At 39.9% G+C, this 16,060-nt stretch overlaps 1 protein-coding gene across 45 annotated transcripts in view; it reads right to left on the minus strand.

Moving 5' to 3' along the window:
• Nucleotides 1-16,060, minus strand: part of TENM4 (teneurin transmembrane protein 4) — a 1,535,912-nt gene that overhangs the window by 147,958 nt on the left and 1,371,894 nt on the right. For all 45 annotated transcript variants that reach the window (XM_072936977.1, XM_072936960.1, XM_072936968.1 and 42 more), the window contains 2 exons: nt 5,995-6,096; nt 753-947 (listed from right to left, as the gene is read on the minus strand). In XM_072936977.1, coding sequence (XP_072793078.1) covers nt 753-947; nt 5,995-6,096 — 297 coding nt within the window. The remainder of the gene's footprint in view (nt 1-752; nt 948-5,994; nt 6,097-16,060) is intronic.

Below are 16,060 nucleotides of genomic sequence, written 5' to 3' on the forward strand. Positions count from 1 at the left end.
TCAGAAGTTTTGAACATTATTCTTTACATAATACACTTTTGGATATATATTTATACTCTCTGAATTATTTATACACTTGCAAAACTGTCCACTTTTTCATTTAGTAGTAAGAAGCAGACACAGACTAAGGAAGATAAAGGTTTATGTTGGCAGGTGAGTTCTTACACAAAAAGATTAAAGATATGTACTAAAAGCAGCCTTACATCTAAATGTAAATGATAAATATTTGGGGGGGGCTAACGTGAGAAGAAAGCTATGGAAGAGTCATTAAAATAATATCTGCTTTGAAGCAGAAATTAATTCAAGTCCTGAGCATTTTTAAGCTTTTAAAGCTGACAAGAACCAGGGACTTTCTCTCACATGCCACCATTTTGTGTATGTAAGGAACTGAAATTGCTTGGCATAGCGCAGCACAGAAGAAAGCACTGTAAAAGTAATTATACGTTTAGATGTGTAAATGGAAATGATGCTTTTATAAGAACATTTGAACATATGATTAGATGTTCTGGTCTTTCAACTACATTCTTCTATCTGAAGCATTTGATGGCTTTTCATCCAATTGTTGAACAAGTATGATAGTTAATGAGGAGTTATGACAACATATCATTTTTATGTTGTATCCATCTATTGTAGCTCTAAGGTGCCTATTATTGTTCTGTTTAAGTGCCAGTCCGATTCTGAATTGCCTCCATCCATATAATTACAGAACAACAATCAAAGCAAAAGGCTAATTGAATGCATCTTGCAAATACCTTCTTCACAGCTCTCGCCTTTGTATCCCGGGTTGCAGATACAGGTGCCCATGATGCATGTGCCATGGTTATTGCAGGAGACATCAATGCACTGGTTGGTTGGGACATCACACTCTGCTCCCTTCCAGCCACTGTGGCACAAGCACCTTCCTTTCATGTACTGCCCATTTCCACTGCATAACACTGGGCAGGACGCTATGGACAGACAACAAAAATCACATTGCAACAAACGAAAAATCATTTCAAAAAGAAGCACAAGAGCCCAGCATGTAATTTACATTCTTCATACACAGTCTTCACTGGGGTATGTTGTTGTTTGTTTTGCCAAAACCAAACCTTTTATATGGATGATACCCAGCTGTTAACTGTATTCTCCTATGAGTGTTTAAAACAAACAAACAATGCCCTTAAGTTAGACTATCTCCTTGCTCTATGTCTCTGATATCTTTTTTCACTAACTAAACTCATAGTTTTCTTGTATTCTGATTTCACAATGTACTGATGTCTTCTTTCCAGAGTATCACAGACCTTAGATTGCTTATCATTATCCCTGACCTGCTGCCAGACTTTCCTTGACACTGTCTCTGCTGTGGATTTCAGTGGCACACAAATCACTCCCCTGTTTTTTCCTGAGTTAACTCTCAGCTTTATGGGTTTCAGTTACTTTACTCAGAGCCCAGAATGCCACATTGAGACTATTTCCCTGATTTAGCTCATGTCATACCATCAGCTATCAACTTCCTTCCCTGAAAGGGTTGTCAAGCACTGGAGCAGGCTGCAAAGGGAAGTGACTCAGTCACCATCCCTGATGGAATTTAAAAGATGTGTGGATGTGGCATATGGGGATTTGGCTTAGTGGTGGACTTGGCAGTGCTGGGTTAATAGCTGAACTTGATGAAAAGAGTTTTAGAGGTCTTTTCCAACCTTAACAATTCTATGGTTCTAGTGGAATGTCCAGCCCCCATTTTTGGTTATCACCTCTGCTGGACTCGATTCATCTACCAGCCACAAGGCAAAATTGGCCTCTACTGTTTCCAAACTCACTGTAATAAAAGCTGTATAAATCTATCCTCTGAAATTCATGTAATTTATAAAGGATTTTTAATTGTCCTTGTTTCCAGCAAAGTCAGCTGACTCTCAAGGCCACCCAGATACAGGATTTCTTCCCTGTGATAAAGGGAAGAAGAGGAAGATGACAAGCTCAAGCTGTGGCATGATGGATCCCAGGATTAAGCATTTTCAGAGCCAAATTTGGAAACTGCTAGGCAGAGTTGGATGGGCTGAACTGAAGGATACAGAACAGGTTCCCCAAGGAAGCAGAGGGCATCAAGGACCAGTCCTCAGCCTCCACAACCAGAGCTTTTTTGTAATCACTGCTCTCCAAGCTTTCTCCAGCTCCTTTCAGATGATGCCTTCTCTTTATTCCATTCTCCACACCAGCCATATTATGTTTCTTTTGTCCTCTGTTCTGATTTTGCCAAGATGCTGATTTCAGTCCATCAGAAACAACAGCCTTTTCCTGTACACTCTGCTTTGAAACTTGCGCAAGTCCTGCTCTCTTTCATTTTATTTTGCTGAAACTCCACTGCAAGGATATATATACAACACAGACTGCTCTTGTTCACTGTTGCACATCAGCCTTAGGTAAGAGCAGCTGGCCTCCTCATCTGCCCCTCGGAAAGGCAATTTATGAACAATTTTATGCAGGACAAATGTGAAATGAATATTCTATTCTGCTGCTTAATCCAACTGGATTAGGCATGTGATGAATCCTTTTTTGCTTTGTTCCTGACTTTGATTATGTGTGGGAAGGGGGTATTACATGATTAAGGAAAGCTTTCCTCTACCTTCTCTTCCATCTTTTCAGACAGTAATCTCACAAAGTGCATCATGAGCTGTTTCCACACATCCTTATAGTCAAGTTTGAGTCTTCCAGAACTACAGCAGCCTCAATAAAATACAAAGCATTGCCAACTCTGACTGTTAAACCAGTTTGCTATGCAGTGAACTGTATTTGCCTGACCAAGATAAAAGAGGTTTAGGAAAGAAAGGAATTTGGCAACTGTTATTACTGAAGACCACTCTGTTCACTTTAAAGGAAACATGCTGCCGTGGTGCATTGCAAGTGCATAATTTGCAAAATGGTATCTACTTATATAATATGAGACTTAAATTGTTTAAGATACATTGTGTTGTGTGCATAGTTCACAGCACACTCTGTAATTTCACTTTTCAGCTAAGTGATGGCATTTTCTGCCCCTCCCATCTCAAATTTCAATGCTCAGTAATGGACATTGTTCTTTCAAGGCACTAGCAAGGGGTAGTCTGCAGTTCTTTTCAATAAGAAGATAGAATAACTGCCTCAGAGGTTGCTGAGAAAGACTTACGTGTTTCCTGACAAGACAGCTGATCACTCAGTAAAAGATCAGATAAATTAGTCTGCAGTGAGACTGACACTCCACAGAGCCTTCTGTGGAGAACACCTTCAGCATCACCTGGAAAGCACTGCTACAAATGTCAAGGCAATGGTGAGAACAAGACTACCCCTGTAGCATGCAATAATGAATAAAGACAAAAGAGGTTTCTGAATTTTTTCTCCTGTTACTTGTGCAACTCTTTTCCATATATAAAGATATATAGTTATCATTTGATCATTCAGATTCCAACAATGTCAATGATGGCAAAATTATAGTAATTCTCTAGTGTGGTAATGATAGCAGCAACCCAAATGCATACTTTGTTTCTTGAAAAGTTGAGCATCAGTGAGTAAAATAATTTGTTTGTTTGTTTACTTTATACAGAACTTGAGAAGGCCACCTCCCGTGTCCACGAAAACCTTCAAAAAGGCTATGGAATATACCTCTGGTGACTTGCTCTCATTTATTTTTTTAAAAATAATTGGAAAACAATACATTAGTAATTCACCATTACTAAAAAGAAAAAGACTTTCTGCTCCAGACTTTCCCATTCATTTGGAGGGTGAAGTACAAGGTTGAATTGAAATAAAGGAACGCCCAGGAAATCCACAGAATTCTTCAATGTGAGCAGGAACCTGCTTATTTAAGGATTACTGCTCCATATAGGGATTGTGAAGGGCTGCAGATGGATCCCGTAACAGCCTTTTCAGGGATTTGCAGGTCAAAAGATGAGTCTTGGATGCCCCTGAAAATCAACAGGAAGTCCATGCTGGAATCCTTGCAGCTCATGCTCAGGGCAACACGATCTATTTAACATGCCCAGTGAGTGGACATGCATACAGAAATATAAATTTGGCATTCTAGGTATTTTTATGTCTTCCTAAAGGCAGAGTGCAACCTATGATCTGAACCCAGACGATTCTGAATGAAAAGACAGAGTTTAATAAAAGGTGTTCATAGCAGCTAGAGCATGTGCTCTGGTGAAATGGGAGACTCGCATCGCTCCATTGAAAAGCCTGAGAAAGTTCAGGGTAGCCCGGGAGGGGAGGTGAGCTCCTCTGAAAGTGGATTCAGAACAAGAGTTTAAGTACCCTGACTCACAGTGAAGAAAGTTCTTCTTCTCCACAGACTCTACAGGGAGCCTTGGGGGAAACAAGCCCTGAACTTCTGCCCCTACTAAAAGTTAGAAGGTGTGAGCTGGAATATGCTATGGGACATGGAAAAAACTCCTTTTGTCTCCAGCTCTAGGGATTTGAAAAGGAGCTTGGAAATGCAAACCAAGTGTAAGGAAATGCAAACCAAGTGAAACCTGAGTCAGCAAGAAGTTTGACAGAACAGCTCTCAGGGACACAGCTTGCCACATCCATCTTACTGGGCTGTGAACTCTGAAACCCCGCCGGGTTCAGCCCGGCCTCTGCCTTGGCAGGGAGCTCCCGCCTGCCCTGGGGGTACGCGACTCCTTATCTCTGTCTCCTGCCTGGCTGCTGGGATTTGACCCAGCTCAGCTGGAGGGAGAGAGGGCAGGGGTTGGACAGAGTTTAGCTCTCTCTTGGGAAGGCGCCAGCCTGCTTTCCAAAGCAGCGATGAGCTGGAGTAAAGGCCTGACCTGCAGCTTTACCGCAGCTCCTTGGGTGGGCACTAACGTTTTATGCTACCTCCCTCACCAGATTTATAAATCTGTATTTTGTTGGACCGTTTGAGCTAAAAAAAGCCTTGGAAAGGTTGATGCACAGTATCCTGCCATTTCCCACATGCAAGGTTTTCATATCTTGGTTTGAAATGTGTTCTTACTAAAAGTATTTCAGTTTTTTTTTAAATGTTTGAATAACCTAAAAAATTCAGGCCAAAGAAAACCCTTCCAAAGTCATTTATTAAAAATACTTATCACTTGAGCAGAAAAATGTATTATACTGTTTACTGGGGTAAGTCTCCTTCTCAGTCCTCCCAGTGTTTATACTTTTGGCCAGAGTAACCAGTGTTCCTGCCATCATCCCACTCCTAGCCTTACGCTAATGCTGCCCTATTCCCCACAGCCAGGCTCAGGCAGACTTGCCAGGTACTTTTTGTATAATCAGTATCTTAAAAGAAAGTATCATTATAGTGTCATACCACACCATGATAAAAGCGCTCTGCTAAACAAACCACAATGTCACATTTATAAGTACTGTTTTCTAAAGCCACTTCCAGAGAGAAAATTTCCAATGTGACATTTTGCCTGTCCACAAGCAGTCCAAAGGGGTTGTGCAGTTGCTAAGGGCACAGCAGTCACAATTAGTAAAGAATCAAAGCGTCATTAAGGTTGGAAATGCCCTCCAAGATCGAGTCAAACTCTCTTAGCCCACTACTGCCAGCCCACCACTAAACCATGTGCCTAAATGCCACACCTACACTCCCAGAGATGCTGATTCCACCACTCCCCCGAGCAGTCTGAATGCTTTGCTGAAGGAATTTTTCACATTGGCCAATCTAAACCTCCCCTGGCACAACTGGAGGATGTTTCCTCTTGCCCTATCGCTTACTTGGGAGAAGAGACCGATCCCCACCTGGCTGCACCCTCTTTTCCGGTAGTTGTAGAGACCAGTAAGATGTCCCCTAATCCTTCTTTTCTCCAGGGTAAACATCCACGGGTCCCTCAGCTGCTGATTGAAATGTTAGCAAATTCGTGGCAAACATAATCCACAGATCAACTTGTTTCCACTCTACTGCAGCATCCCCACACTGGGTGAAGAGTACTTTGCAAAAGGCACCATCATGAATATAATTTCCAGAAGAAAAATGTTAACTTAATGGGAGAGGGTAACAGTTAATCAAGCATAAATTCCTACCTCTGCCACAGTCAGGGCCCAGAAAGCCAAGGAAGCAATGGCAAGTCCCAGATACGCAGTCTCCATTCCCATAGCAATTACTGGGACAGTTATCCACTGATTCTGGAAAACAAAAGATAATTCAGACACTTCTTTAGGCAAGAAAACACCTCGGAGTTTAGGAGGGCTCTAGATGGGCAGGACAGTTGAAACTTCAAAGCAATTGCTGCACTCAGGGTGAAAGCATTAGTGTGAGTTGCACCCATTTAAATCAATTAAATACGAGCTGCTCAGCACCCACCAGGTTTGGCATTGTCTCAGTACCTGAAAACTTCCAAATGTCTTTTTTTCCTGTATATTTTTACTACCATTTTTCCTCTTTGAATTTATTGCAGGGATGCAATACACACCATTCTCATGGCAGAACATACAATTTTGGTGCAGTATTTTTGACTTGATTAAGTGACCTTGAGGCATTTATTTGTGCCAAAAAGAGCTGAGTGATGATAGATATGTTCCCCTATGAACTTACTGAACAAAGACCCTTGGTTTATCCTATCTGCTTGCTCACTAAATACCTCTAACCAGATTTTTTCTTATTTGCTCTGCAATATTATAATGAATATAATACATTATACATTATACAATTTGTATCTTTAACAGCTCAGAGTGCTGGGGCTAATGTTCTATTTGGTGGAACAGGAATGGGTCTATTTCACATTTTCTTCTATTTCTAGTTATCATCTTAAATTCCCTGACTTTGGCAAAATCACCAGCTATTCATTTTTCAGGGGAAGTTAACAGGTAAGCAACATGTTATCTAGCACTTCTCTTTCTAATAGAGTTCAGAATATTGGGACTAAAACGTATCTTTCATAAAAGAACACAAGCTAGTAAACTCATCAAAAAGAGAATGAAAATACTCTTATTTTCTTACACTAAACTGAGTGAAGACTGAGTAAATGTGAGGCTTTGAAAGACATTGTAATAAATACCGTGGTTCATTCTACAGTGCTATTTCACATTTTCGCTGAGGGAGATGCCTATCAGATGAAAACTGGATTTGGCAATAGAGATATTACCAAATATCTCTATTTGTAGTATGCATGGAGTGGGGTGAAAATCTCAGCCCTGTGAATAATGATTGCATTTGCACAGATGTACTTCACAAGGCCTTGTAGGAGCAAAGTTATTTGTAAACTCCCAATCAGTGCAAGTGAAGAGAACCAGCAACAGCAAAGATGTACAGATTGGTTTCTAATCACAAATGAAAGGAAGCCAGTTTCTGTATGGGTGTTTGCCAAAGAACAGAGGTTTCTGAAGGACATTTTAAAGGCTGTGGTGTAATTCAATAATTCACAAAGGACAACAGCAAATTTAAATAATAAAACCAGTTTAAAGCATTTATGGTTTAAGTTCTGGCTTCAGATATCTCATAAGCAGACAGCTCCATGCAGCAAGAAAGGTACAAGGAAGTGCTGTCAGTTTTCTAACACTCAGTAGTTAAGCATGTATTCACTTGATGGTGTGTGGAAATACAGTCACAACATGCAGTCAACCCTTTAGGCTTGAGATGCTATCTTTGTTCCAATCAAAGAGCAGCCATGCTTCCTAGAATAAAGAAGTAATGACTAAGGCCTCATGCATTTACAGTGATATTTAGGAATATACTCTCTCATTTCATAGCAGGTATAAACACAAATCTATCCTGTAAATGAAAAGTTAATATTAGCTCATGTGTATACAATCTTCAGAACTTTGACACGGGTTAATGTCACTGCTGAAAACAAAAATTAATTCACTTTATGACTTTTTTTTTCTCTATGTTTTTTTTTAATAATACTTATATTTTACTTTTCTTCAAGAAATATACCCAGAGATTCAGGAAAAGGAAGTTATTTATGTACATACTTACACACATGAAGAACATACCGAGTGTGAACTCTGTGAAAAAAGATAACAAGATGGGCAAGGCTCCTGTTGCTGAAATGGTCAGTTCTTTCCCTCTAATCTTCTCATCCTAAGAACAACTCTAAGCTCCCTCTTCTTATGCTGGTTCTGGCACTTGTCAGACCCTCCAATGAGGTGGTTAAGCTCAAAAGGTGGCAAAAAAAAATGAATGCAGCAGAAAAAATAAAACTAGAGAATTTTTTTCTTCTGCTGCCTGAAAACGAGGAAAAGAAGGGCCATGCTATTCAGCATCAGTGCAGTTGTCTCATGACACCTCACCACCCCATTGCCAACTGGGTCAGGGGCTGCAAAGTGGAGCAACACTGCATAGATGTAACATGTGTGAGCTGTGAAGTCAAGGGGAATAGCTCAGGGCTTGATGCAGGACAGACTCCCAGCGTTAACGCCTTTAGAATATTAAAAACTATTTTAAAAAGGTTTTTTCACAAGTTTTTGCTTTAATGGACTAAACTAAGATATTGAAAAGGATTAAATATCCATATAGCGTTCTTGGTATATTTTTGTAATATAATATTTAAGCAAAATATTAAAAAGACCCACAGAAACATCTAGAAAATATCTAAAAAGTAGCATAAGGTCAAGCATGGCAACTGTTCCAAAGTGTGACAATGCACATCAGCAAAATGGTAATCTTTGTTACTGGAAACAGTATTTTGCAGTTACAGTGGGTTCAGCTGGTGTGCCTGTGATGCCTAGGACAAGACAGGCAAGGCTCTGCACACCAGTTCGATGTCCACTGCAGATTAAACTGAATTACTTTGTCCACTACAATGACTACATACAAAGGGAATTAGAAGTTCAGAGTGACCACAGAAATGGAGCAGACCTGTGCTTAGGTAACCAACCTTTCCAGAACCTCTGGGAGAATTCATATAAGAACCTTTATTCTGGTGGTGCATTATTTCCTCCTCTGACTAGTTCAGCAGAGACACCTGTAACTGGTCAGATCCCTGCTGACAGTGACTGACATTAACTCATTTGAAAAAAACATTCAAATCTATTTTCTGGTTCATATGCAGATCTGGCATTTGTCATTGTAAAGCTGCAGTGATATGCACACATATCACTTCATCTATCACTACCTCCTCAATCTTTGGTTTCCCAGACACTTTGCAAGTGTGGTGAAACTGCTTCATGCCATAGTGGCTACCTCAAAAGGAATTAAAAAGTGGATAAAACCCATTTTATCTTCATCACTGAAGCACCTCAGTAGTTTTTACCTGTGGCCTGAATACCCTCTACTATTAATAACAGACTAGGCCCTTAAAAATCCTTTCATCCCATTTCACTGCTTTCTCTGCTGTCCTTTGCTTTTCTAATACAGCCAAAAGTAACACTTTTAATGTATTCTCATTTTACACTACCTCTATTTGCCCTGGAATAGCCTGCCTGATAGAGATGAAGTGAAAAGAAACTCTACTCCCCCTGTGACTTGTGCCACTTGCTGTTTTTTTAGCAGTTAAGGATGCAAACTTTTCTGGTGATTCAGGGCAATTAAGGTCTTCACACACTCCCAGAAGTTCTTCACTACTGAGAATCAATTCTGAAAAGCGATGAAGGTTCATGCAGTGCATCTTTGCCTCAAAGCTGCTCCCAAACAACTCCAAAGTATTTCCATAAGGGAAGTGTTAAATGAACACACTTTTTTCCCTCAGAAACTCCAGAGCTAATGAGCACAAACAAGGCAGGGACTGAGGCTTGTGAGCAGGAAGTCTGCAAGCTGTGTGTGCAACACTGAATATGCTCCGATTTATATTCTTAGGCAGAATCACAACCTGGAATTTCTTTTTACTTTGAAGATTGCAGGCATCAGCAAGTTATACTCAGTCAAGGCTTCTCATAAAAACCTCTGTTTTCATCCTAGGACAATTTTGTTTCAGTGGTTACAGACTGCCAGTTGGGCACCTCAGAAAATTTTCTGGCCCTTCTGGCATGTACAAGCGCACGCACATTCACGCACAGTGCTCTAACACCTACATTTCAAGCTAAACAGGAGGAGGCAGGTGACTTGGCATCAGAAATTAGGGAGTCGTGATGGGAGAACCCTGGAAAGAATAAAGAATCAAGTATACATTTTCAGAAGCTAGGGCTTAGCCAAATTATTATCATATGGGATAGAAGGGACACAACTTTAACATTCAGGGAGTCCCTAAGTCAGTGGCACAAAGCAGCTGTCTTTCTTTTGAGTATGTTCACAGTCAGCATTGCTACAGAGGTGATACACTATCAGTCAATAAGCAAAACCAGGCCACTGCAGTTATGGCTGGCTTCTAGTCTCCATTATACAGCTTATTCTGTAAGTTGTTCACATAATTAGAGGAGTATTTTCCAATATATACAAAATTCCATATGGTGTTTTATGAATAGTACCATGGGAACTCCTTTAAAGAATCATGACAATGTTTTTGTTTTGTTTTATTTAATTGTTAAAGTTCACTATGGGACCATGAACAATTCTATTTTAGAAAGAGATACATATGTTCTCTGTTTCCAGTCTGATTCCCACAGTTTTCTCTCGGCTTCCAAATCCCTGAAGAGATCTGACTGACACCAGCCGGTAAGGGCAGACATTAATAACTAGAGGGCCAGCCAATGGATGATGCATGATGCCTTCATCAGGTTTTGCTATTAAATGAAAAGAGAACACTGAAAACAGTTTCCATGCCACTTCTCAACCAACGATAGCAGGAGTGAAACTTCCGAAAACAAACAACTCACACCAGGGGCACACGGGCAAAACTTGAGGTTGTGGGATTTCTAAGAGGGAATGCAGAAGTTTGCCTATGGAATTAAGTATTCTGCCAGTTTCACAATCTAATTAGCAACTGAAAAGCAAGTCATTTTATGGAATCACAGAATCACTGGATGGTTTTGATTGGAAAGGACCTTAAAGACTATGAAGTTCCAATCCCCCTACCATGAGCAGAGACACCTTCTGCTAGACCAAGCTGCTCCACAGCCTTGAACACCTCCAGGGATGCATCAGCCATGGTTTCTCTGGGCAGTGTGTGCCAGTGCCTCATCACACAGTGAGGAATTTCTTCTTAATATCTAACATAAACCTGCCTACTTGTCAGTTTAAAGCCATTCCTCCTTGTCCTCTCACTCCATGCCCTTGTGAAAAGTCCCTCTCCAGCTCTTTTGTAGCCCCTTTAGGTATTGGAAGATCTCTAAGGTCTCCTTGGTACCTTCCCTTCTCCTGGCTGAGCAGCCCCAACTCCCTTAGCCTGTCTCTATAGTAGAGGTACTTAAGCCCTCTGAGCATTTTTGCAGTTCTCCATTATAAATATCCTCATACTTCTCTGACAGAAAGTCTAAATGACATAATGAGACAATTGGTCTTCAGATCCACACTGTCATTTTGGAGAATGGTATGGAAATGCCCTGTCTGACAGAGCAGGTACTCCCTATCGTAAGACAGCCTACTCAAACAGGACAAGAAGGCTGTACAAAATAATTTCTGGATTCATAAAAATAAGAAATGGAAAACATCCATTAAGTGCGAAAGCTTAGACTTCTTCAAGAGTAAAAACTCTTCTTCTGAAGTACTCTTTAAGGTCCTTTCTGCTCATGAACTTTAGTTATCAAAGCAAAGAAAGAAACAAAAAAATTCTCTAAGTATCCTCAGCAGCTATAATTTAGCATATTGCATAAAATAACATTGATCTGCTTTTTTTGCCATTTCTTTCAGGGGATGTTTTTCCATACAAGTAAACTCACAGCTCTCATATTTTTGAGGGAAACTTGGCTGAAACCTTTGTCACATTGCTAGTTTTCCCACTGCAATCACCCTTTACTCTGATAGAAACCATAAACTGGCATGATTCAGCCCATACCCACAATAAGACTTCACACTACACTATCTTTTGTTTAAGGGTATTATCGAGTTCAAGATGAAATTGCTAATTGTTACCATTCCCATTTTTTTAAGGTTTTAATCTGAGGCATGGACAAATGCAACACAACATTTGCTTTATATTATAAATTGACTCATGTGACAGCGACAAAGCTCCCAGGCTAATGGCCTGCTCAGGGGACCACTTTGCTGCTGACAAAAAGCCCCATGAAAGCCAATTCTACTGCAGTGAACTCTATAAGATCTGTCAGCCTGGCCCACAATTACCAACATGAATTACCTTTATCCAGATGCAAGACAATAAACATATTAAGAAGCCAGACAAATTTCTAGACTCTTGATGGACTTCTTTTTTATATACTCACCATGCTTGCTGGTCAGCAGTACAGCTACTTTAACAATATTTCCGCCTTATTTATTTACTATGCAACATCCAACTTAATAGCTTGTTTCTCTCTCTTTGGGCCAGAGGCCAAGGCAGATGTTTGCCTGACACCAAATCCTATTAGAGGCTGCAGTAATACAATTGTGTGTTAAAGATAAATATTTTATAGTCTGCACTTGCCACCAAGCATCATCATTCCCTAGGCATTTAGAGGCAACTATCTATTGGCAAAGAAAAAATAGTTATCTAGCTGGCAACTGAAGGCAGTAGCTTTTTGGGAGTTAATAAGCACCAGGACTGCTTTCTAAGAACTGATTAAATGCCATGCAGTGCTGTGTGGCTGTATGAATTTAAATGTAACTGTTTCATTGCATAACCTCAAAAAGTTGCTCTGGAGATGGCTGTGATTGGTGTCAGAAGCATGTAGGAATAACACTGCAGCAGGACAATTAGACTTTAATGAATCAGTGCTAATCTCAGTTCAGGAATCAAGGCTTAAGGAATACAAAAAACTTGTACCAGTGAGAATATTCCATATTAGAAATGAGATGCAAAGAAAAGAGCAGGGGTTTTTTAAGTATCCTGTCTGGTCCCTTCAACTAGTAGTCTACTCCACCACTACATAAAAAATGGCCTCAAAATCTTTTGTTCAGTGCTGGTTAGAAGACATATGTAGATGCTCAGCCTAAAATAAATTGCCACAGCTACTCATCTACCAGCCCAGGAAGATATTGCATACATACTAATTGGTACAATAAAAGGTTTTTACCCTTTCCTAATAAATGTTGACTATCTCTATACAAAGACACATTAATTCAAAAATAGCAAGTAAAGTAAAAAAGGAGGTAAATCAAATAATTAAAATAGAATTGTTTAATATATCAAACAAATACATATATTTATTGTCACACAGAAATATATTGTTCCTAACTGTCCACTGATCTATTTTCTGCCTAGTTGTGAGCCCCTGGCTAACAAAAATGTTTTGCTGGGAGGGTGGGAAGGCACAGGGAGCAAGGCAGCAAGCAGGGAGATTCCACGGTTCATATCTGACCTTGAAATCTTCTGTCAGCCACATCAGTACAAAAGGGCCATGAGGACTGCCCAGCATTCACTCACTGTACGTTGAATTATATTGCTTGGGAGAGTGAAGGGACATCACATTATTTCACCTTACTGTTTGCTGCTGCACTAGAGCAACCTTAGAAAGCCACAGTGTATTCTTCCCAGATCTGCTTGTCCAGGATAAAACTGACACCTACAAGCTCATTGCAATAACATCTCTCTTTCATAAAAATGCTCCTTGTTACTGCCCCGACTACGTTAGCAATAATTTTAATAGGAAGTCAAGCAGTATAACATGAAAGGCAAAGAGGATTCTGAAGCTCTGTGAACACATTTAATTTACTTCCCAGTTGCAGAGCTTGCAGTCTGGTTTATTTTTCAAAGAAATGATGCTATTTGATTGAATTTCACTGCAGGAGAGGCTGGATTCAAAGCCTAGAGAACTGTCACCTGCCCTTGTAATTGTGATAACAATGCCAAGGCAGACAAAGAGGTGAGAGGGGATAAACAGGTTTCAGATGTCTTCAAGTATCAGATTCAACACTATGAGCCAAAAAAAGAAAAAAAAAAAAAAAAAAAAAAAAAAGGGTGGGGGGGAAAGTAAGGGGAAGGAAAACACCCTGGAAACAAAGGAAATGTGGAAATGCTGGGTCTGGTATTCCCTTGTTCCTCCTCTTCGTTCCCTAGATGAAGCTTTAAAGGACTGATTCTTTCTTATAGTACATCATCACCTGCTGAGATTTCAAATTTTCTGCTTCATTTTTATTTTGTACAGCTTTTATACTTCTAGCTTAAGTAATCCACACCTGGAAGCCTGAGATGTGAAAGTCTTGACATCATCATGGAAACTCAGTCATTATTTTTGAGTGCTCTTTCAGTTTCCTCTTCTGTAGGGCACCTAGCGTGATGCTGATACTGCTAATGCCGGTTGATGTTGTGCAAAATTTTGATTTTTTTTTTCTTTTTCCTAAGGCTGGGAGGTCTGTTTTAATTAAGAACCCATGCATATAACCCTGTTTTGGTCTCACATCCCAGTGGAACTCTAATCTTCACATGCAGGTATAAGGATGCTAAATTAGGAAAAGGGCAACAAGCAGGCAGTCTGTTAAACATCTCTGTAAATCACTCCTGAATCTGGAAAGTGAGAGAGGACAGTAACCACAATATTGAATTGCATGTTATTCTCCCTCCTCTTTTTTTCTGTAAGAACGTTTTAAAAAAGCAATTTGCAAGTGCAGATACACCCCCATCTCCATGAGGGTACTGATAAGAGACACCTGCCCCTGCCAGAAGTGACTTTACAGGCTGGGCCGTTTTACAAGGTGATAGTGAAGCACAGAAGGTTTGGTGCTCAGAGGCAGTTGGGTTGCTTATTAAAATCAAGAGCTGCTGATTTTGCCAAATTTCACAGTACATCATGTGAGCACATTTTCCCTTGAGCTGTCTATACTTTGGTTTTTAGGCCTGGTTTGAGATGCATATCCAGGTACTCAAACAGCTCTCACCACAATCATATCAGTCTTTCTCACACTATTTCAAGCACATTTGACTCCAGCCCCAGCTGGAAATACTAAAAAGTCAGATTTTTTCTGTCCTATTTTGAACTTCTGTTCTACCGAAAGAGGGACCAAATGGGAATAGTCAGGGAGTAAATAAAGAAGAGAAGAAGCCTGATCATTTCAGAAACCTTTGCCACATTTGGTCTGAATTTGGGCTGCCCTTTGAGACAGAGCTTTATCTTTATCTCCCTGATTCATTCCTTTCTCTTACTATTTCCTTATTAAGAAGAAATCTTTCCAGGGCAGAATGCCTTATAATCCGAACCTCTCAGATGGCTGAAAGCACAAAGTGTAATGGGATTTCAAAAGCACTTGGGCATTTGTCAGTGTAAATGACCATTTAACTTGATGGAAAAATCTCCCTTGACTTCACCAAATTTCAGAAAATCCTGCTAATGTATTTTTGCTGTCCATAGGGCCAAACAGGGAACACTGTTTCCTTACAATGTGAGCAATGCTAAAATCACAAAAGGGTCTTGAAATACAGTTCTTAAGGAATCATACATTGACCATCTGAAAACACTCTCTGTTCCAAAGCACTTGAAATGTGATCACAGGTTAGAAGTCACCTGGGGAAAAAAAAATTAGTGAATGATTTTAAACAAAGAGTAGTTGTTGGACTGAAACCTTCTTATTTTTCCTTCTACAATGCAGCATCCAAGCACAATAAGGCTTTAATCCATACTTGTGACATAACTGTGGCATGGCTGTGGACATCTAGAAAGATACACTGTGAACAGTTATTTTCTTCCTAGATTCCCTTTTTTGCAGTTGGAATATTTTTAAACCTGAATTTCACTCCAGTAGATGAAACTCCCATATCTCCTACTTGCCCAGGGGATTGCAAAGAATTTTTTTTTTGTTTCTTCCCACTCTCATAAATTGTTACAAACTAATACAGGAAACAATTATTCAGCCTTCAGGGTTCAACTTCTGGAGCTGCACTAGCAAGAGCAAAGTTACTTCACGTTCAGTACATTACATTTTCTGCTATCATAGCTCAGGGCAAGGCTAAATCTGGCCTTGAGTTTCCTTTTAAATGATGTTTTAAGTTGGTGTATTACAGGAGGAAAAAACCCATTCTTGCATACACACACAGAGAACTACAAATGTAATCTCTTTTGGTCAAACAAATGCCATGAAACATTGGCATGTTATAATTTTGGATGCATAAAAAAAATAAATTTCATTTTACAAGCCTTTAGTTAATATATCCAGCCTGATAACTAAGGATGTAGTGGCTGGAATGAC

The sequence above is a fragment of the Taeniopygia guttata genome, chromosome 1 (assembly GCF_048771995.1).
Source record: "Taeniopygia guttata chromosome 1, bTaeGut7.mat, whole genome shotgun sequence".
Lineage (NCBI taxonomy): Eukaryota > Metazoa > Chordata > Aves > Passeriformes > Estrildidae > Taeniopygia > Taeniopygia guttata.